The sequence below is a fragment of the Euprymna scolopes genome, chromosome 1, assembly GCF_053919585.1.
Source record: "Euprymna scolopes isolate OS-2025 chromosome 1, ASM5391958v1, whole genome shotgun sequence".
In the NCBI taxonomy this organism is placed as follows: Eukaryota; Metazoa; Mollusca; class Cephalopoda; order Sepiida; family Sepiolidae; genus Euprymna; species Euprymna scolopes.
In genome coordinates this window covers 24,050,657-24,074,204 of record NC_136482.1, presented here as the reverse complement: position 1 = coordinate 24,074,204, position 23,548 = coordinate 24,050,657, and the positions used below count along the sequence as shown (strand labels likewise).

The following is a 23,548-nucleotide window of genomic DNA, read 5'->3' as shown; positions in this document are numbered from 1 at the left end:
TAATCTTGAAGACGTTTGTATTATTTTTACAAGCATTATTTGATTAGTGTTACATGAGATGGTCCAATTCCACCTAGTCTTGTTCACCTAGTAATGTTGGTATGCAACATAGGAAAACATAATTCCTTCTTTACTTAACCGATTGTAAGGAGATGGATTAAGCATGTAGTAAGTTACACCCAACAAGAAGTTTGATAACAAAAACCACGAAGACGTGGGATAGTAATTCTATTCGAATGAAACCCATCGATACAGGTGAGAGATGGAAATCACGTATAATCTTTTGTTCCGGTAACCGTATACGACCTGTAAGAATTGGCTTCGCAAATGTCGTATGCTTCGGTCCTATTTGACATTTGTACTGTCTCGAAGGCTCAAGTGGGGTGCAAATTTCCCCCACTCTTTATCTGTGCCTAAATCAAAACGTGGATTCCATGAACAAAGCTTCTTTCTTAGAACTGCACGCCTGTGGAACTCTGTTCCGTCTGCCTGCTTCCCACCTGACAACAACTTGGATGTCTTCAAGTCCAACGTTAACAAATTCCTAATAAACCGCCCCCCTTAAGTAAACACTTCATCAAATCTCCACACTAACGTACTGTACTTGCAATAACCCTTATCCCTGAGTGGCTTCCGGGCCTTGATAAGTGGTGACAACCGTGTAAAAAAAAATGGTTAATTGTCCAAACGTGTAGCCAATCAATTATTTGATGACATCTCGCATTGCAAGCATTATTATCAATGACTAGCTGAACACATGGTGTTGCTCAACCTTAGAATACGCTTAAATATATTTTAATTTATGCAGATTGCGTATGTAATACTAAAGAATCAGTTCTCTATTGAATATTATATATTACGAGGAATAATTGACCCGATGGTCTAATTCGATCCGCAAATAATAATAATAATAATAATAATAATAATAATAATATCGTTCATCAAATTCCGTCTATGTTTGTTTACAATATTACGTCAGCTGATATTTGGGCTTGAAGATCTTAAAAATAGTCTTTCTTCCCTTAGAGATAAAAAAGAAGAATTTTACAGGGGAATATTTTACGTTACACCGATCAATGTTACACTTGTGTAACGTAAAATAATCCCCTGTAAAAATTCTATTTTATCTATAGCGGAAGACTATTTTTTAAGATACATGAAATAACATATATATATGTATATATATATGTGTGTGTGTGTGTGTGTGTGTGTGTGTGTGTGTGTGTGTGTGTTATTTTATGTATCTACATAAATTTTATCAAGAGATATAATATTTTATGTAGCGATTTCCAATATTTACTTTCACGGTGCTCAATACGTGAGAAGAGCCAGGTAATAATTTATGAAAATATATATGGCAATTAATTTACACAGAATTTTCCGGGTTTCAATATTGTAATTTAATACACAAAGAAAGATGATCAGCTCCCTCCAAATATTAAAAAAAAAGTTACAATTTGTTACACAGTAGGTGAAATATACGGCATAATCACGTTGACACACAGGTTCTGGTCAGGTCACCCAAGTTAAGCCATGTTGAGCCTGGCTAGTACCAAATCGGTGACTATTTAGGAATTCTATGCGCTGTATATGCTCTCTGCTTATCTCAGCATTGTTTTCAGTCGTCCTGAACCTCCACTTGCCACTGGAATTTAAGAGCGTTGGGCAACTCATACCACAAAAATTCCACACGCAGGCAACCTTACAGTGAGTATCCATAGCTTGTCAAGACTGAATTATCCTATCGTGTGTGTGTGTGTGTGTGTGTGTGTGTGTGTGTGTGTGTGTGTGTGTGTGTGTGTGTGTGTGTGTGTAAAAACTACTACGTGGGCAGGATAGGAGAGAGATCCTCATGTGTGCGGGTTCATTATGTGTTTTTTTCTTTTGTGCTTTGTCATGTTATTAGAAAGCACCAAAAGTTTTCTGCACTTGAAACTCTTTAACGCGCCGTCGTTGCCAACATTTGTAATATTTACTTTAATGGGGCCATAACATTTCGCTGCGTGTACAAACCACTAATTCCTGTTCTCTGCGAATTGTAATGGCATAGCTTTTAAAGAGGGTCTGCATTCTTGTCTCTCTTGCAACCCTTACATGTAACGAGGCCGATATTTGGTGCCAGCAGAACATGAGTAATTTGCCATCGTCCTTCAACAATCCACTGGAGAGAAAATTACTTCGCGGTGGGTCATATTTACACACACACAAACACACACACACACACTATATATATATACTATATATATATATATATATATATATGTATGTATATATATGTATTTATATGTATATACATATGTATTTATATGTATATATATATGTATTTATATGTATATATATGTATTTATATGTATATATATATATGTATATATGTATATATGTATATATATATGTATATATGTATATATATATGTATATATATGTATATATGTATATATATGTATATATATGTATATATGTATATATATGCATATATATATGTATATATATGTATATATGTATATATATATGCATATATATGTGTATATATATGTGTATATATATGTATATATATGTATATATGTATATATATGTATATATGTATATATATGTATATATGTATATATATATGCATGTATATATATGTGTATATATACGTATATATGTATGTATATATATATGTATATATGTATATATATGTATATATGTATGTATATATGTATGGGCGAATGAACTCTTTTTCTGGGTCAACGGCCAACTAGCACCGTGTATATTTGTGTGTGTGTGTGTGTGTGTATATGTGTATTGGGGTGGAGAGGGCTCCCGTAAGCCGTGGTGAAGGCAACCTTTCTAGGAGAAGCCAATCTCTGATTTAAAAAACCATGTAGCGGAAGACCAGTACCCGCATTAAGCTGGTCTGCAGTTTAATTTGTTGCTGGCTATCTTTCTCTTGCTTGTTGCTGGATCTCAACATTTTGAACCAAGAGAGAGACTTAGCTGTCGTACAAAGCTAAGACTCTGTAACATCATATTTGTATAGATACTCCCTCAGCCATTTGGGCTCATGGATTTTAAATGTCTGAGGGAGTGGCACTCGTCTGACAAGACGTTGCAATCATCATATATGTATGTATATATATATATATGTATATATATGTATGTATATATATGTATGCATATATGTATGTGTATATATATATACATATATATATACATACATATATATATGTACATATATATATATGTACACACATACGATTTGCAAAAAAATTGTCTGATTGTGTTTGATAGGGATGGATAATTTCTATTATTTGGATTACTTAGGCTAATGTTCTCATCTTGAGTGTTATTCTCACAACATTTTTGTCAGTGTAATCTAATGACTTATTCGTTTATATCTTGTCTAACTCAGGAATCTTTCTGTTGAACTTATGAATCTTATAGAGACTGACGGTTCGATCCTCGGTGCGGGCGACGCTCAGAATACCCATTACATGTATGTTTTACTTAAGTCAATATTGGCTTTAAAAATATTATCCTTATATAAATATCTGTGTGAGGGGGGATGTCCTGGTGAAGCCACATGATGAATTGTCAAATTAAGCTGAACTCAATATAACCAATATTTGCCAAATCTACAATTAAAGAATATAAAGTTGCCAATTTAAAGTTTGTTTATATTTATGCACACACACACACACACACACACAAATTATATAAAATTATGTAAAATTATATCAAAACGCCAATGATTAAACACAATCGATAAAAAATATACATCTATAATTTTATGTGTGATAAAACACCCTTTTTCTATTTATTGAAAAAGATATTTAAATATCCACACTAACGTACTGTACTTACAATAATCCTTATCCCTGAGTGACTTCCGGGCCTTGATAAGTGGTGACCACCTTGTAAAAAAAGAAAAAAGAAAATACAACTTTGTTATATATGGATTGTTGAATTGCATTTATCTGCAAACGATCTTAATTTGTATATCTTTTTAAATATTCATTTTAATTAATTCCCTTTTAGTTTTTTTTTTCGGTTTTCTTATGGAATGATCATCTTTAGTTAACTATTATGTGTAATTATATTCATGCAGATATTCTACATGATTTATACTTGCGAAATATTTGTGTAAAAAGTTTATAGTAAAAACAAACCTCTTTTTGTAAATAATAAATAAAAGTATTATAGTAAACACAAAACTTTTTCTATATATATATTCATGTATGCGTATATATTTTTGTCTAAAAAAATTTATTTTGCCAATCAAACTCCTCTGTCAGGTTTTAGTCTACAGACATGAAAATTAATATATAAGATATTTGAACCCATGCGAAACTTCATATTTAGGTTTTAGCCGGGGAAATCGGTGTGTGAAAATTAAAAAAATGGAATTTGCCAGGTGAAGGTAGAACGACGGGATTACGAATATGCATGCCTGACATAATAGCTATTGGTTTATGTTTTAATTTTTAGTTTTGCAGTAAACATGTCTTTATAGTATCGTCATTAACGTAAAAGGAAAAAGGAAATCGTAAGCTAAACGTTTTAGTTTCGATTCTCTGTGATGGCGCACGAGTCATTTTTTTTTTTTAACTTTTTAAATCATTACTAGTTATTGAGTCCAATATAATCTATTATATAAATCTCAATTGCCTGTGTGTTTGTGCGTATGTCTGCCAAAAACTTCCGACGCACGCATCGTACCGTGGCAAGACTGGTACTATCAGTCAAATAATATGTAATAATTAGAAAAAAAAACATTCAATTATTTCATATAGAAATAAACGTTTAAACCAAGGGAGAGTCTGAAAAATCGTGAGGGTCTGCACAGTCAAACATTATTTTTTGAATTCGTTTAAATAACAGAATTTCCAAAGTTATTTCGCATTCAGCCTCGTTGGACAGTGGATTAGGAAGTTTGCGTCCTAAATTGTAGTTTTTACGTTCGAGTACGCGTAACGGTGGTCTTTTTTCTAAACGGGGTTGTTTTGTAATTTCCAATAACAATTTCCTTAATTTTATTTATTGCGCACTATTATCCTCATCTTTTCTTAGTTGTTTCACGACGTTTCGGCCAACTATTCCTCTGGCCTTCGTCAGGTGGTATCCGCGACGGATAGGAACTCTCAATCTCCTGACTGCATCCACTACGATTACTGCCTTCTGTAGTTGTTGTCGTCTCACCACGATTTGGCCAAGTAAGCCTATGTCCGGCTTTGGGTAGGATTGAAACCGCTATCTTCAGACAATTCTCACCTGGAACCGTAGAGATTCAACATCTCTATCAATTGCGCCACGGGCCCCGAAGAGCGATCAAGGTTGGATTTTTTTTCTTATAAATTCATGTTTATTTATTATCTGATCTTCCATGGTCGGGTCCGTACCTTCGGGGCCCGTGGCGCAGTTGATAGAGACGTTGAATTTCTACGGTTCCAGGTGAGTATTGTCTGAATATAGCGGTTTCAATCCTACCCAAAGCCGGCCAGAGGCTTACTTGGCCAACAACTACGGAAGGCAGTAATCGTAGCGGATGCAGTCAGGAGATTCAGAGTTCCTATCCGTCGCGGTTACCACCTGACGAAGGCCAGAGGAATAGTTGGCCGAAACGTCGTGAAACAACTAAGAAAAGATGAGGATAATAGTCCGCAATAAATAAAATTAATAAATAATACTCATCTCAATGAATTCCAATTAAATAATATATAACAAATTTCTTTATTTCGATTTTTTATATCACAAGTTTTAAAAGAAAGTTCTAACATTTTATCAGGGTTAAAAGTTTTTATTTGCCACATTTTTCTTATTTCGAGGGTTAGGGTTAGGTGATGTTTGTTTTTAACTAATCATTTTTATTACCGTTATTTCACTTAAAACAAATTCTGCTTTTTTTTTTTCATAACTGATCTTTTTTTTAAACAGAGTTGTTTTGTAATTTTTCCATTATTTCGATTTTTTATCAGAGATTTTAACATTTGAGTTACGTAATGTGATTTTTTTTTTATTTCGCTTAAAACAAATTCTACGTTTTTAAAACGGAATTATTTTCACTTTGTTTTAGAGACTGCTTCTGTTTTTGCCCGATTACATTTTCCTGTTTTTGTCGGTTCTTTTATTTTCAATTTACCAGCTGTGTCCAACCCCAACTTAAACTCCACTCGGAGAACGCCGGGTGCTCCGCTAGTATAATAATTAATAGGAAATATGCATCAACAGAAAATATACTAAGCGTATTTTATGATCGGGCAATACCGGACGGCCTGTTAGGAGATAAATTAGATTCTTTTGGTTTTAGCTAGTCCAAAACAGGGATTTTCTGGGAGAAGAAGCCTTCTTTTTTATGATAAATGGGGTATGTAAATTTGTCTTTGGAAAAGCTACAGAGGCGGATATTATTATGATTTAAATTATCTAGAAAAATTAAATATGGCGTCGAATTTGGAGTGAAGACAATTGCGTTTGGGTAATGATCGATCTGAATAATTCTTTAAAAAGTTTCGAATGCATTATTATACAAAGATATTCAGAGTGTGGTTAATTCCCAAAAGCTTTTATTGTCCGAACAACGGACGAGAACTTGCTTCTGAATTAGACGTAACATGTACGACGATTTCAAATCACTTGAAAGAGATTGGAAACACAAAAACATCTTGATTAATGGGTGCTTCACGAATTGAACGAAAACCAAAAAGAACCCCTTTATAAAGTGCCATCTTCCCTTCTTTCACACAAGAAGAACGACCGGAGACGCTCATCTCAGTGGTTAGACGCCGACGAACTCCACGATACTGCCCGAAGACAGAACTGCTCCAAAAGAAGGTCAAGCTGATTGTTTGGTAGGCTTCAACTGGTCTCATCCATTAATTTTTTAATGCAGAAAAAAGCATTACGGCGGAAATGTACTATCAACAAATGGATGAAATGCATCAGAAACTTCGACAACAACACCCACCATTAGTCAAGAGAAAAGGCTCAATTCTCCTCTACAACAATGCCCGACCGCACGTTGCTAAACCAACTCTGCGGGATTGGACTACGAAAATCTGCCTCACCTCCCTCCCCATACTTTCCAGACCTCTCACCTACCGACTACGACGTTTTCAAGAATCCCGACAACTTTCTGTGTGAGAATTGCTTCAAAAACATAAACGATATCAAAAACGCTTTCAGCGAATTCATCGTCACCAAAACGCAAGATTTTTACATTACTGACATAAATGCACTTGTTTTGCGTTGGCAAACATGTGTTGATTCTCATCGTGCTTATATCTATCGATAATATTGTATATATATATATATATATATATATATATATATATATATATATATATATATATATATATATATATATATATATAATTTGTAAAAGATTCGAATACAACAGGTATATTTATAACATTCATATTATGGTATTGGTTGTGTGATACGCCTTACACATCGTTGAATGGTATAGATTGAGCTAAAAACTTATTAGAGACCCATATAAATCCATCACAAAAATACATGTTTTTTGTTTGCTTGTTTTTTTTTTGTTTGTTTTTTTTTTTTTTTTAGGGGAGTAATTTTTTTTTAAAGAACCAAAGGTGAAAAGGAAATGGAGTTCTTTTAAAGCCATAAGAATAAAAATTAAAAAAAAAAAAACTTAATTATTATAGTTTATTTATAGATCGTTCGAGGAAAAAACACTTTAAAGACAGATGCCACGAGGGAAAGATTGTTGCAGATATGCCGCCATCTTTTTTAATATATGCTAAGATTATATTTCTAAACATTTTCGTATTTAATTTTCAATGAAAGGGAGCGATTATTTAGTCAATAAACCATCAGTAATTTTATTCTTAAAATATTGATTATAAAAGAACTTTAGTTTAATCATATTATGTTTCCAAATAGTGTATCATAATTAAAGGGGAATACGAAACTAAAATTAACCCTTGTGTGATATTGAAATTGTTTACAAATGATATATATGCTTTGAAAGTGTGATCCATTTTTATTAATTCAATTTATTAAAACAACTTTATTGAATTTAAAGTACATATCTTTTGCTATCAATATATATATATATATATATATATATATATATATATATATATATATATATATATATATGGTTTTTAGTAGATTGTGGATAAGCATGAAGCAGATTAGTAAAAATAATAACTTTTCTAAATCAATTCAAACGGCTTTATTTTTTAAAAAATTAATGCCTTTCTGCAGTAAATATTTGACGACGAACGGAAAACAACGTAAAAGAAAGGTAAAGTATGAGTGAAAGGAGATGATAAGAAAGAGTGGTAGAAAGATGGGTGAGTATTTGTGTTGGTCATTAATCGGAGGATAGTATGAAAAGTGAGGGGAAATATTTTAACTATGGATTGAAGTAGATTGCATAGATAGTTTAATTCGTTATTTTATCAAAAAATAAAATGTGTTATTTTCTTAGATTTTTATAGGAGCTTATTATATCATTATTATATCGTTATTATATAGTTATTCAATTCTTGTGTTTTAGGGTTTTATTTAAATAGAAGGGATTTAGACGAGAGAGACTAATGTTATCTTAATAGTTATTTATATCTTATCCTTAATTTTCTAACTTAAAAAATGAATGACACAGACTGACAGATATCGAAGTAACATTCACCTTATATTATATCACATTATTAGTTATGTCTTGTTCACGTGGCTTACAGAAGAGAGCTGATCTGGACATCTTAGTTTTCTCTTCGCTCGAAAACGTGATCTTATTCTTCGTTTTCTCTCTCTACAGTGTTTGATCTCTTCCCTTGTGTCAACCTTACGACACCCGTCTTTCATTTCACCCTGCCAACGATTCTGTTTTACAGATCTGGGTTACCATGTGACTCTTGTAAAATTCCCACTAACTAACTTAATGGCTGCTGATGTATGGTTTCTTATATGTATCATAAGAAGGTGGCCTTATACCTGCTAAAGCTTCTAAATTGGGGTCTCACAATCACGAGTAGGCTGAGTCAGTGTTGGAAATTAGAATGACAATCCCAAGAATTTTTGGATTCCAAACAGACAGTTGGAAATGTGAGGATTCCTGAGTTCATATTTTTGGAAAGTAATGACTGTAGTATTTTATGTAGAAGAAATTCCAGAAAAGGAATCCGTGCAAGACGGTGTTAAATAAAAGAGAATTAACATGGTTTCCAGATGTTTGGCGTACGCTGACGGACAAGTCTGAAACAAAGAAGTTGCTACCTAAGATGGCGGAAAGAGAAACAAGAAGGTGGAAAGAGAAACAAACTGTCGAAAAGAGAAACAAAATTGTGGTATGGGAATTACATTAGTGAGAAGAGAGACACAATTGATGGAAGAGATAAAATGACATAAAGGGACAAGTTGGCGGTTAGGGGGAATAAAATGACAAAAAAGACGAGTAAGTGTAGTAGCTAATCTGATGCTACACTTTATCTTTTGTGCCCTCGGTCAGTGGAGGAGAAATTCTTCATGACTAAGACAATTTTTATTTTTGTTCCTATCCAGGGTGCCCGTTTTAAATTTCCCCGACATTAAAAACAACCTTGTGTCCAACTCTGCCTTTGTGAACCGCAACCTAGACAAAATGACAGAACAACGACAAAATGGCGAAACGGTAAACAAAATGACGAGAGGGGAGATGAGTGGGAAAAATAAAGATAATTGATAAAGAGATAAAATGGATAATTTTTAGGTTAAAATAATTTGAATAATTGACAGGGAAAGCAAGACAGAAAGAAAGAAAGAAAGAAAGAAGGCGAAAAGTGAGAGTAACGAAACCAGGGAAATAAATATTAAAGAAAATCTGAATACAAACGAATAGGAAAAACGAGGTAAGAAGAAAATAAAAAGAAGACAAAAGGAGAAAGAAACTGGTAAAAAAATAGTAGAACAGAAGACGTCGAAGAAAGAAATAACAAATAAATACGCAGAAAGAGAGAAAAAGAAAATGACAATGCTGTTAAATAATAAAGGAAAATGTCGAAGATTAAAATAGGCTGAAAAAAGAAAAGGTGCGAATAATAAAATATGGAGAAGGGGGAGATGGAGGAAAAGGAAAAATAAGAACAAGAACGAGAGTTTGAAAATGTGGAGAGAAATGAGAAAAGAAAGAAAAAAGAAGAAGACGAAGAAGAAGAAGAAGAAGAAGAAGAAGAAGAAGAAGAAGAAGAAGAAGAAGAAGAAGTTGACGATAAATAAGAAAACCCTGAAGTGAGTGAGGTTATTATCGTCAGAACTTCTTTTCGTACGGAATGCGTAAAAAGCGAGACTAAGTTTTGTCAAATGTTTCAAGCTGAATTTTAAAAACGCGTGTATAGGATTACGTGAATTGAGTAGCAATATTTCACACGTGCCACGGAGAAGGGAATTCCTCAAAGCTAACCCATGACGTCAAATCGCTTTCTAACGAGAAAGAAATTTAAAAAAAGAAAGAAAATACATCTACTTGATACAAAATTTACTAAAATTAGACCGACATTACGTGATAGGATATCTCGTCTTCGTTAAAAACGGGGAGGGGGGGTAAATATTTACGGTTGCGTGTGTGTGTGTATGTGTGTGTGTGTTTAGAAAAGCGATGTGCCAAGTTGTAAGTATACCCCTGGGTATCGTCTAGGTTGCAAATCGAAAGCGTTATACTGTTAGATTAGTCAACAATTCTATAGACAGAATTCATAACTATTTAAGATAGTTTAAAATAAAATAATCAACCCTTCAACAGTTGAACGTTCAGATGGCGTAAACAGATAATTTCCAACATAAAACTGGCGTCTTCTTTGCGAGTCTTTGAATCACGTTTTCATAGTACGGTCTCCCTACTTTTTGTTAAATTATCATTGAGCTCTAACGTTACAGAAAGATAAAACTTAAATTAGTAAAAAGCATAGGAAGTCCATAGATACCGTTAAAAACAAAAAAAAAACAAGTGAAGCATGCAAGCCCCCCTCCAGTGAGTGCACAGTGAATGAGGCATAAGAATGACTAGGGACTAGGTTCAGCATTTGCCCCCCCCCCATTTAAATCCTAGGACGTCATATCCTGGTGAAAATGAATAAACGGTGGAGTTTTAGGATTTTACATATTTAAATTTGAATTCTACACCATTAAAAAAAAAGAAATGACTGAGAGCATCATTTGCACCCCCCCCCCTTTTAGCCCCAAAAGTCTCCAAGTCCTTAACATATTTAAATTTGAGTTCAGCACCATGCAAAACTGCTAAATAGACATACACCTAAAATTTTAGACAAATATGATAAAATAGTCCCAAAAATGGAGTGCTTTTATTAGCCCTAAAGAGCCCCTGGGGCACACCCAAGAGTTATCGCGAAGTATAGACAAACAAAATTATGTAGAAATCAGTTAGTTACAACTTTTCAGAAAGTTTTATGAAAATCCAAGTCATCAATTTTTTTAATAAGCACAAAAATGTCAATTTTAGCTATTTTAACCCGAACGCATCCCTGGGGGCGGGGTAACCGGAAATTTCCCGGAAAATCTGTTATGTTAATTTTTACTCATATCATGTTTAATGTTTGTGCAAAATTTCAAAAATTCCAACATGTAGTTATTGAGAAAAGCTCGGACGGACGATCGGACGAACTACAAAGGGTGACTTTACAGGTCCACCCTCCTTTTATTAGCTGGACCAATAATTATTTGTTTTCTGACTATAATTAAGATTGTATGCGTGTATCTTTGTTAATAAAAACTAGGTATATTATTTGAAAAGGAACGCCGCGTTTAATAATAATAACACTGCCCATTATATTTATGTTATGTACCGGTGTACTTATATATATTAAACGGTGTTAGCTGACACTATGCTGCCTTAAAATAATAGTCTTACTTTGTTCACAAAAAGCATGTAGAACAGAATAGATATGCATTCACAAGCACACACTTTATACATTCTCCCAATACGTATATAAACCACTTTCTGTTAGTAAAAAATAATTATATATATATATATCTATATATATATATTATGTATGTATATGTATGTATATGCATGTATGTGTATGTATGTATATATATATACATACATATGCATATATACATACATATACATACATACATACATACATACATACATACATAATACATACATATATATATATATATATATATATATATATATATACATATGCATACATACATATATGATCTGTTATGTTATGGCTAGCTATGGAATAGTGAGTATATTAATTATGGCAAAAATATGCACGCTTGCACGTACAACAATGGATACCAATTTTAACATAAACAATTGCATTTCTTGATATTCGGAAAACTACTGAATTGTGGTACATTTAAATACGATATTCGTTATCAGCATACCCGAAAACTAAAAAAGGTGTTATTTTAAAGGAAAATGTTAAGGTAGAAATCAAGTAAAACTTTACCAAAACTTCTGTTTATATATTTGCTTTAAAACAAGCAACATTATATTCAGTGTTGGTCATCCGAACCTTAACATTTGTCGTACGTCACTTCCGTCAAATGGCTTTATAAACAAAGTTCTTGTCTCTCGTAGTGGCTTATATTCTATTATAATATTTATTATGTATTTTTTGTAATTAACTGAATTTCATTTTAAATTTTCATTTATACTATTGCTCTATCACGTATATTAGGCTTCTTCATCTGATTGGGATTCTCTTATAAATATTGATACTAATATTTATATGAACTTTAATTTTGCAGTATTATACAATCTGTAATATGAAAGCATATTATATATATATATATATATATATATATATATATATATATATATATATATGCGTGTGTGTGTGTGTGTGTGTGTGTGTGTTGTGTGTAATAGCAAGGAGAGTTGACGTTGTCCAGGATTGAATAGTTATCAACGAATATTCCATATTTCCCATACTTTTATTATCATCAAGATCGGTGAAATCGCTCATTTTTCAATCAAATGGTGCTTTATATATATATATATATATATATATATATATATATATATATATATATATAGTAATTTATAGTAGTTATATGTGTATGTGTGTGTGTGTGTGTGTGCTTTAATCCAATGAGAATTTGGCATGCGTTTTCCTCATCAAATCAGAATATGGCTTCTTTTTTTTTTGTGCGATACTATTTTTTTAAATCAAAAGTTTTATTCTAAAATATAGAATATAGAACTCCTTGATACGGCATTAAAACTTAGTGACAAAATACAGTACAGTATATAGTACACATGTATATAATCAAATAACATTATAAATAACACCGTAAGGCTAGAAAAATACCGTAATCAGGGGCTGGAAAAACATTGTATTCCACATCGTAATCTGAAAAACCGAATCCTAGTGTCACCGTATCCCGGGGTTCTACTGTACTAATATATACAGCTTTATTCATTTATTCAATAAGGGTGATACATCGCTTTGAGGTGTCGTTGCATCCCTATTATGTTACCTAACATTTTCTCCCCTCTTCCGTTGAAAAGCATTAGGTTTTGAAATACTATGGTATAAAGAGTTTTTACTTACTCTACACCCCTTTGATTTAACTCGTTTGACTCGTCGATGTAATGGTGTCCATCAAATCGCTGCTTTGATCCCTAATTGTAATACAGTTGCCCATTTAAGCATCTTCTTTCCAAGAACTGCAGACTTGTGGAACTCTCTTCCTGCTGACTGTTTTCCTCCTACCTATATTCTTGGTCTTTCCAAGACTAAGACTAATAGGCATCTGGTGTCTTTGCGATAATCATTTTTTGTTTATGTTAGCGTCTTACCTCCAACAGCTTCACGTTTTGTCAAGAGCGATTTCTATTTAAAAAAAATTAACCGTATTTTGTCTTATTAGAGTGATATTAGACGTATTATTATTAGTATATGTATCAGTAGCATTAATATTAATGGTATTAGTAGCATTAATAGTGATAGTAGTAGTATTAATAGTAGCAGTAGTAGTCTTAGTATTAGTGGTCTGTCTAACAAGTGTGTAGTCTGACGCTGATAATCGTATTCACACCATGAATATTGTCTGAGTTTCTTATCCTTTTTAGTAGATGTTCTACAAGTTGTGCCTGTGTTGTCGATGTTATGTCTATGCTGGTTAGGAAGAAGCAAACATAGTTGTTAGATTTCTTTTATCAATTATTAATACGTAGTCTGTATGTAACAATCTATATATTAGGCACAGTGTCTTATTTTCATGGGGCTTTTCGTAAAAAGATAATGCGTTTCAGTCAGTATAAGACTACATGTTGCATACGATTGGATATGTTCTGTAGTTTATTATGATATTCTGATGAATGACTAAAAGTATGGTTATCTTTATGATTACTGTTTCGATTTCATTTCCGGCTGAGCTGCATTTTTTTATCTGTTGTCTACGATATCTTTGTTTATTAAATTGTTAGTTGAAAGTACAGAATTGGTAAAGAAAGACACTCTCCTCATATCAACAAAGTTTTTTCTAAAGAATAATCTTATTATTTATTATTTTCTTTACATGGGGAGGGGCAACCCGAAGTGAAGTCGGAACTGTAATCGTCAAGATAACCAAAAGTATTAATAATAACCAGAGTCCAGAACTTGATTATCTATTACCTTTTCAAATACAATTAGAATGCAAAGTAGTATGTAATTGAATTGGAGTGGCGAGGGAGCGCTTATTATTCATGTTCAAAATCTGGCGTAGTATGTTATGCATAAGTGGAGGTGGGAAATGAAATAATAACAATCGTGTAAAAACGATTATACCTGTTAATAAAGTAACATGGTGAAGTGAGTGGAGTGGGAGGACTTAATGGATAGAAAGTAAAAGATGTGTGTAAGAATACGCAGTTGAGAGAGACATTTGAGTAAATGTAATATTTCTTTATCTGTCATCATAACTGCCATCAGTAACTGACGTGATGTTTAGTCATAACTGTATTATTGTGTCTTACACATCATAACATTGTTGCAAGCACACTGGATATAAGCTGCAAAATTATCAATAGCTCTAACACTCTCTTCTGGCACAAAATCAGTGACTATATATATATATATATATATATATATATATATATATATATATATATATATATAAGTTCAAATGTGCCATCGTTTTCCCCTGATGAGGATGGCGAAAGACATCTAGGGTCTAAAAGAATTTTTTTTTCTGTTATTTGCAAATTTTGTACCACTAATAAACTCTTTTAATATGTGTGTGTGTGTGTGTGTGTGTGTGTGTGTGTGTGTGTGTGTGTGTGCGTTAACCTTAGCATTCAAATTTAGGATTTATGACATTGATATTTATTCATCATTTATTTTGTATCTTCTTGAACAGTCCAAACCATGTTTGAAACTATTATTTTTAAATAAGGTATTAGATGATTGTACCTATTTACTATGCCTCCCCACAGGACAGAGTTAGACACCAGGGTGGTTTTTTAACGTGGAGAAAAGGTACAAAAATAAAAATTGTCTCAGTCGTGAAGGATTTCTCCTCCACCGAAAGAGAACAAGAAATGGAAGTGCAGCATCTTAAGAACAGATACTACACTTTGATCTTCATATTTAATTTATTTTGTTTAAAGAAAAAATTACAATTAAAAAAAATTCCAATATAAAACTAAAACATTTAAAAAAAGTAAATTCTACTACACTTTGATTTTGACCAAAAGGCCAAGAACCAGCATTGTATGTAATAGGCATATAAAGAGATCATAGAAAGCTATCACTGTGCAGGAAATGAAATTACGCTGGTGTTGAGAATGAGGACAGAAACTAAGTTGCTTTTTTTTAAAGAAACAAAGCAAATATTAGACGAAGCACATTATCATAGTACCAATAACATTGTACAACGATAAGAACTAAAAATTATATAGTCAGAATCAAAATTTGATATGTCAACTTAAATGTTATTTAGGTACAAATTTTAAAATTTCTTAAGATATCTTACTAATCGGGCACGACTTGTCAATACTAAAAAGCACTTGCGGATAAGAGTTAAAGATGTGAATAGATTGGCAGTCGAATGATGATACATTCTAAGGGACTGAAGATCTCCACATACAATCCGTTTAAAACAGCAGTCGACTCAGAAAACAGGAACTCTCCTCTCTTTATCAGAAACATCGCTCATGAAATATGATATGTCACATTTTTAAGGAAGGTAGAAAGTAGTCCTTGGGTTTACTTTCGACATTCTCGTCAGCTTTGCTCCTCTTATTTTGTCCTTTACTCCTTACATTCTATGAGCGATGTTAATGACGAAGGGGAAAATTGCTGTTTTTTTAATCGGAATTTATCCGTGTAACATAGTCATTTTTTTATCTTGAAGTAGTATTTTTAGCTATTTACTTCAAGTGGCTTCATGCCTTGTCTGGAACAATTTCCATTAAAATATTACTCTCAATATCAACACAGATATTAATTAACTTGAACTGTGTTCTTTTTTTTCGAGAGGGGGGCGAAAGCCACTTGAGAATGAGGGTTAATGAGTGTGAAATAGATGGTGAGGCAATATCGTGGTGCCTAGTAGTGATAGGAATTAGGCAGAGTTTAAATTATTTAAGAGGACGTTTCAACAGCAACTTATTTACGTTAGACGAGGAAACAGGCATGTTATAGTACGCTAGAAAGTAGACACTCAGTGTTGTGCTCTACAGATGAGCAGTTTTAGGAAAGAGACTTTCCTCATCGAATTTACATTTAATTTTAGGCATGGATGGATAATAAGGGAAATTGTTAAGACTTGTTGTGGCTAGACGAGCGTCTGCTAGGCATAGGAAGACATCGGCGACTTAGGGAAAAGACTATGTGAAACTTTTCAGTCAGTGTCGTTAGATTATCAGTCGGTGTCGTTGGGTTTTCAGTCGGTGTCATTAACTTTTCAGTAAGTGTCGTTGGGTTTTCAGTCTGTATCGTTAACTTTTTAGTCAGTGTCGTTAGTTTTTCAGCTTATGTCGTTAGGTCTTAGTCGGTGTCGTTAGGTTTTCAGTCGGTGTCATTAACTTTTCAGTAAGTGTCGTTGGGTTTTCAGTCTGTATCGTTAACTTTTTAGTCAGTGCCGTTAGTTTTTCAGTTTGTGTCGTTAGGTCCTAGTCAGTGTCGTTAACTTTTCAGTCAGTGTTGTTAGGTTTATAGTCTGTGTCGTTACGTTTTCAGTCTGTGTCGTTAGATGTTCAGTCTGTGTCGTTAGGTTTTCAGTCGGTGTCGTTAGGTTTTCAGTCGGTGTAGTTAGATATTTAGCCACCGTCAACTCCCAGAAGTTGTATAGGAGGTATGTCAAATAAGTAATTCGAAAATGTCAGAAGAGGTAATATTTATTTTCATAAACTTACAAAATTTTACCTCCTTCAAAGTAATGGCCTCTAAACATTTCTTCATGCATCTCTTTCAATCCTGGAAGTCCTTCGGTAGTCCGTTCAGGTAATTTTCTGATACCTCTTTCAGCTCCTTTGTTGACTGAAATCTAATTCCTCTGAGGCTGTCTTTCATGCGTGAGAACAGGAAGAAGCCGCATGAGGCTAGGTTAAGGATGTAGGGTGGGTGTTGTATCATTTTCATTCCCCTGTCGGCCATCCAGGTGGTCACCAGCATTGACTTGTGGCATCGGACATTGTCCTGGGAGAACCTCTACTGACCACTCCTCCACTGCTGTTGTCTCTTCTTCCTCATTTTCTCCCTGAACTTTTTCAGAACAGAAAGGCAATATTTCTTATTGACAATTTGTACCCTGAGGAACCCATGAATAAGTCCCTGGGAGTCAAAGAAAGAAATGACCATTGTCTTCTCTTGTGACCTGCTCATCTTTGCCTTCTTGGGCCTAGGAGAGGATGGGTGCTTCCACGGGGCACTCTGACGTTTGCTCTCGGGGTCGTAGGTGAATATTCAACTCTCGTCGCAAGTCACTACCTTATTCAGGAAACCATTTCAAGAATGTCAGTGCAACATTCCACACGAAACTACTTCAGGTCGTCAGAGAGGACTTTTGGCACGAACTTGGCACAGACTTTTTGGATATCCAGATCTTCGATCAGAACTGTCTTTACTGTGCCAATACTAATACCAACAGCTTCAGATACCATCCTCACAATTATCCGACGGTCTTGCATCACTAATCTTCGCACTTTCACTATGTTTTCCTCCTTGCATGCACTGTTTGGTGCTCCAGATCTAGGTTCATCCTCAACCTATTCATTTTCTTAAAGGAAATCTGTTAAACCACCGATAGAAACTTGCCTGACTCATCTGTTTATCCCCATAGACCCCTTTTAACATGCCATAAGCTTCTTGTTTGGTTTTCTTAAGTTTAACACAAAATTTGATGGTATAACGTTGTTCCTTATTTCCTTGCCTTTTTTCAAGAGTTCGCATATCGGCAAACCTTGTCAGACTGGTTCCAAAACGAACACCGTTGCGCTCAAACCTACAATGAAAGGCAGTTGTCAGCAAATCATTCTGTAGACTATATTCATATGTACTTCATCATGAAGTAGCAGTTTGATCAAATGATACTTAATATCTCTGCTGACATTTTCTCATTACTTACTGAGTATACCTCGTACTTGAGCCGCGTGAATAAAAATGTATTGTAGATGAATTTTAAATTTAGCAAAAGTATTAGCATGCATTTCAAAGATATTTATTTTATTTTTCCTGCTCTGAATCAGAGATGTCAGCCCATTGACTTGATGATTGCCTCTTAGATTGCAAGGCGAAACGTTTACATTCTTTCTTTTATTTTTTAGCAAAGGAGGGAGGGTGCGAACGGGATCTGTTAAACGAAGGACTGGAATTGTGCAGGTGGAACGCCTGTTTGCATGACAACCCTTCCAGAACAATTAACGACAAACTGGTTAAATATACACAAGTCATTCTTTTGCTTCTTCTGTCACTTCCACACGTGTTTGTTTAGTTTTTGTTTCCACAATGTATTATTAATTTTCTTTTATTTATTTATTGTTCTTCACATGTCATTTTTATTTCTGACAATTTCGAAAGTGAATGATGTCATTGTAGAAAAGATGTCGGTTGCTAGCTCAGTTGCTTAACATGGGCTAAACCTAAACCCAAACCCAAACCCTAACCTTAGCTCCACACTTTTCTAACTTTTCGGTTTACATTTGATTCTTGGGTACGTGCGGTGCCGCGTTTATCAGTAGTAATGTGTCATTTATGTGTATTATATGTGCTTAATATGACGAAAGGCCACCCACGCCCATCATATATATATATATATATATATATATATATATATATATATATATATATGCATGTTTTAAGGGGTGCATCTCTCTCAGTGAATTAATGCGCTTCCAGATACTAACATGGAAATTTCTATGACTTGGCGCGTACGTACAACGCCTAATCTTCCCAAATGGTCACCCATCTGGTACTAGCCAGGCTCAACTTTGCTTAACTTTGCATCTGGTACTGGCCAGACTCAACGTTGCTTAACGTCGGTAGTCTGGCGAGAACTGGTGTGTCAACATGATTGTAAGATATATATATATATATATATATATATATATATATATATATATATATATATATATATATAAAGTTTTACGGTAGATTCGAATCTAATTTAGAAATTAAATAAGAGACTAATTTAAAATATAAATTCTATAGACTAATTAGCGTATTATAGTTTTTTTTTCAAGAAATGCTATTAAAGAGACTCAAAGGGGTGGAAAAAATGATTAGAGAGCAGTCAAAATATGGGTGATAATCCACTAATGAGTTCATAACTAAGCAACAATTAATGTGAATACGAAGTTAGTAAAAGTTAAAAGTCAGGTTTCGAATATAGGAATTAGAACATTAACTCTAAGTGTCAAAGGGTGAGCAATTAAACTAGAAACAGAAAAATTGAGCAAATGTATGCATAGTTTTTCTACGAATATATTAACTGTTAAACATTGCAAAATTCCTAGGTAGAGAGAATATGGATTAATTATTCTGAAGATATCTAAAATCTTTGTAAGGAGAATTCATTATGTTGATTTAGGGGTTATTAAGTTTGACTACGTTATTTCAAACTAGCTGTATTTGAATTTTGTCATATGTGTGCATTGCGAAATAAGTTCATTTTTTTATAATAATCGTATTTTTATTCTGAGAGAAGTAATTATCTTTAAGGCCTCTTACAACTTTTGTGAATCAACGACTGTGGTGCAGTTTTAGTCTCATATTTTATGTAAACAATAATTGCAGTGTATTATAAATGTGTGTGCGTGTATGTGCGTATGTTGTACACGTAGTGCACTGGTTAAATGTGTTAAGTAAAACATCTTCTGAAGGTTGAATACTTACTGTAATCCTCACCAAAATCGAAACTAACCAAAAATAAACATTACAAAAAACACTTCTAACTCATCATGACTGACGGAACGGGGACAATCTAGTTTGAAATGTTTTATAGATTCCCGCGTTCGAAAAACTAGTTTTATTGGTTGAAATGTTGCAAAAATAACACACAGAAAATAGTCTGAACAATCCAAATTATACGCATACTTTCAAATTAGTTTAGTTTTGTGAGGAAAATAAGGAGAAAAAGGCATTGGAACAATTAAAAGAACACACTCTGTATTTAGCTATTGACAGAAAGTCGCTACCAATTGTTTCAGGGAATCAATGCTAATTTCCTCTTCTGGTGAATCTATTTATGTCGATTCAGAATAAGCGCGTTTCACTGTTTATATGGCATGGCAGGTTTTATTGTAGATGAGCAAATTCGCAGAAATCAGAAATTCATTCATCTGTTTCAGATGCATAAGTTATTAATATTTGACGTGTGTTGTTACGCGATATTATTTGCAGTTTTTATATTAATATTTAGATGTATTTACTTATCTTTGTATTATTAATTAATTTTTAATTGTTTATTTTTTATTTGTTTTCTGCGTATCGCTGAGGGTTTTATTTTATTTTTTCATTATTCTTAAAGTGTTATGAAGGTGTGTATATTAAAATAGAAATGTGGATCCTACTTCATGTCGGCGGTTCAGGGTGTAATTTAGCAATTAAGACTAATTATTATATACGGATATCTCCAAAATGTCTTTCAGTGGCTAGGATATCTACTTCAATAGTTTTGTTTGTGTTGTATCAAGCGTGTATATGTCTTCGGAGTGAAGAGTTACGTGTTTGTAAGTGTTCATTGATCCTAATGTGCAAGAGTCACACTGTTCTACCGATGTATACCATGCAGTGACATAAATTTCTGGTGTTCATGTGACAATTCGCTAAGGTACAGAGTGTATTGTTATGATGTGCATTGCGTGTTGTCGCAATGTGGGCCCAGTGTGGAAAAAAAACATGTTTGTCGCTTATAATAAAGGGGGATTGTATTTTTTATTCTGTATTGAAGAATTCCATCTGAGGTAGGTTTATAGGAATTTTACTCAATTTTAAAATTGTTTTTTATATTATGTATAATTTATAATTCTATTTTCTCTCTTCTGTTTATTTCAGGTTATGGCCATGTTGCTCCAAAGACAGTTCACGGCCGGATAGTGACCATTATCTACGCAGTGCTGGGCATCCCACTCACCTTGCTGTGCTTGACCAACATCGGCAACCTGATGGCCGATGGGTTCCGTATCCTTTACGGCAAGGTTTGCTGCGGATTATGTTGCTTGCTGTTCAAACCCCGGAGGTACGACCGGAAAAGGTTTTCATAAAAAATTTCTAGCGATAGATGTGACTCCTTCTGTCACAGTGTGAGTGTGTACATGTGTTTGTTGCACCACGCCTTCCTCCCATCTGAAATTCTTACTAAACTTGTTGATATATTTAATGATTTCCCGCCCAGTACTCCTTAATCAACACGTGTGCATTTAACTGACGTAGACAGAGAGCGAAAAGGAGGGAGAGAAGACGAGAAAAAGAAAGAAAGAAAGAAAGAAAGAGAAAGGGACATTACCGGAAGGATTTGTACTTACAATTCCGAATCTCGGTGTTGTCCTCAGCTATAACGATGAAGCGTAATGTGGACAAGCAGCTATCTGAGGTTAACCAATATCTGCTGTGTATATATATATATATATATATATATATATATATATATATATATATATATGTGTGTGTGTAGTCGAATAAAAACAAAATCAATAACAACTTATTATTCACTACCTTGTATACAAGAATACAACACGAAAACTTATTAAAGAATTAAATAATACCGTACATCTAACTTTTGCAAGCGATAAAGGTAAATACTTAGATTATTCCAAATTTAAAGTCCTTTTTGCAAAACACACAAATTTTAAAACTAGAGTTTCTGAAGGTACTTTAAGATACTTCTAAGTCGTCTTGTTTAAGAGAACTATTTTCAAATAAAATATTATTTCAAACTATGGGCATTTCTATGAGTTTAGATCCTGCAAATTTGGGGGCAAAGCTTTATTTACGGAGACTAGAATATATATATATATATATATATATATATATATATATATATATATATATATATATATATATATATCGAAGGAGGTTATGCGACGGCTGGACAGTGTAGGATCAGGTGGTCTACGTCCTGGGGGCACAGCCTTGCACTTTGAGCATATTGGGAGTTTATTTGTCTCCATCTGTGTGTTGTTTACTGCAGCCCTGCAGTGTTTTGTTCTGATCTTATGTTCGGCTATCCACTGCTTCCTACTATTTGTAGCATGTCATCATAAATAGAAATTATTTTTTTTTACATAGGCATAATCACTTATTAAGGCCAGATACCACTCGAGGATAAGGGTTAAGAGTGTATGTTACATAGGAGCGGAGTCTTTTTAGGAGGGAGAATATTATATTGTTGAGTGTTCAAATTGGAGAGACATATATCGGGTACATTCTAATACAGAGACGGAGACATGTAATACACGATGAGAGGGGGATAGATAGAAGAAAGATACATTTATACAGTTCTGTGAATGTTTCTTCTTAACACATGTTTTAGGAGAGGGATAAGTTATCAGTTCTTTTATCATAGGAGGGGACATTCATTACTTCTTGATAAAGGGAGGAAACATTTCTTGCATGATGGAGAGAAACATTACTTAAGGATGTATTTATACATTACTTGAGGATGGGGTTTATACACAATGTTCATTATCAAGATGAGTGTGGGAACAAAGTTCATATAAATAAAATTTCATTTTACCTTTGTTTGTTGAGAATGACAAAACACAAGACGCAGTTACAAAATGATGATGTTCCTTTATTTCTTCGACCGGTCAATGAAGACATCCAGAAATTCAAAGTCATTACATGATTACAACTTCTAATCCTTCGCTTCCAAAGGGGGGTTCGATCCAGACTCGACTCTCCTGTCTGACCCTGTCTCTGTCTGTCCAACTCTGACTCCCGACCTTCTCTGTCCGTCTCACTAAAATTAGCCAATTATGTTGAGAACTCATCTCTCAGCCATGAGGTCATCGCATGACCAAAACCGTGCTTGATCGATCCCGTGGCCTAAACATGCATGATTCTCACATGGCTGGCTCGTACGTATTCAACGCATTTCTTCTAACCTATTTTCGACCTGACTTATTTTCCAACGTTTTTAAATTTTCTAATTGCTCGTTTTT

General features: G+C 33.7%; 1 protein-coding gene across 2 annotated transcripts in view; it reads left to right on the top strand.

The window, feature by feature from the left end:
- LOC145287211 (uncharacterized) overlaps positions 1-23,548 on the top strand; it is a 188,470-nt gene that overhangs the window by 146,443 nt on the left and 18,479 nt on the right. Inside the window, exon 2 of one of the 2 annotated variants that reach the window (XM_080135459.1) lies at positions 21,441-21,624. In XM_080135459.1, coding sequence (XP_079991585.1) covers positions 21,441-21,624 — 184 coding nt within the window. Of the gene's footprint in view, positions 1-21,440; positions 21,640-23,548 lie in introns of both variants that reach the window. The other variant, XM_080135458.1, reaches the window with a different exon arrangement.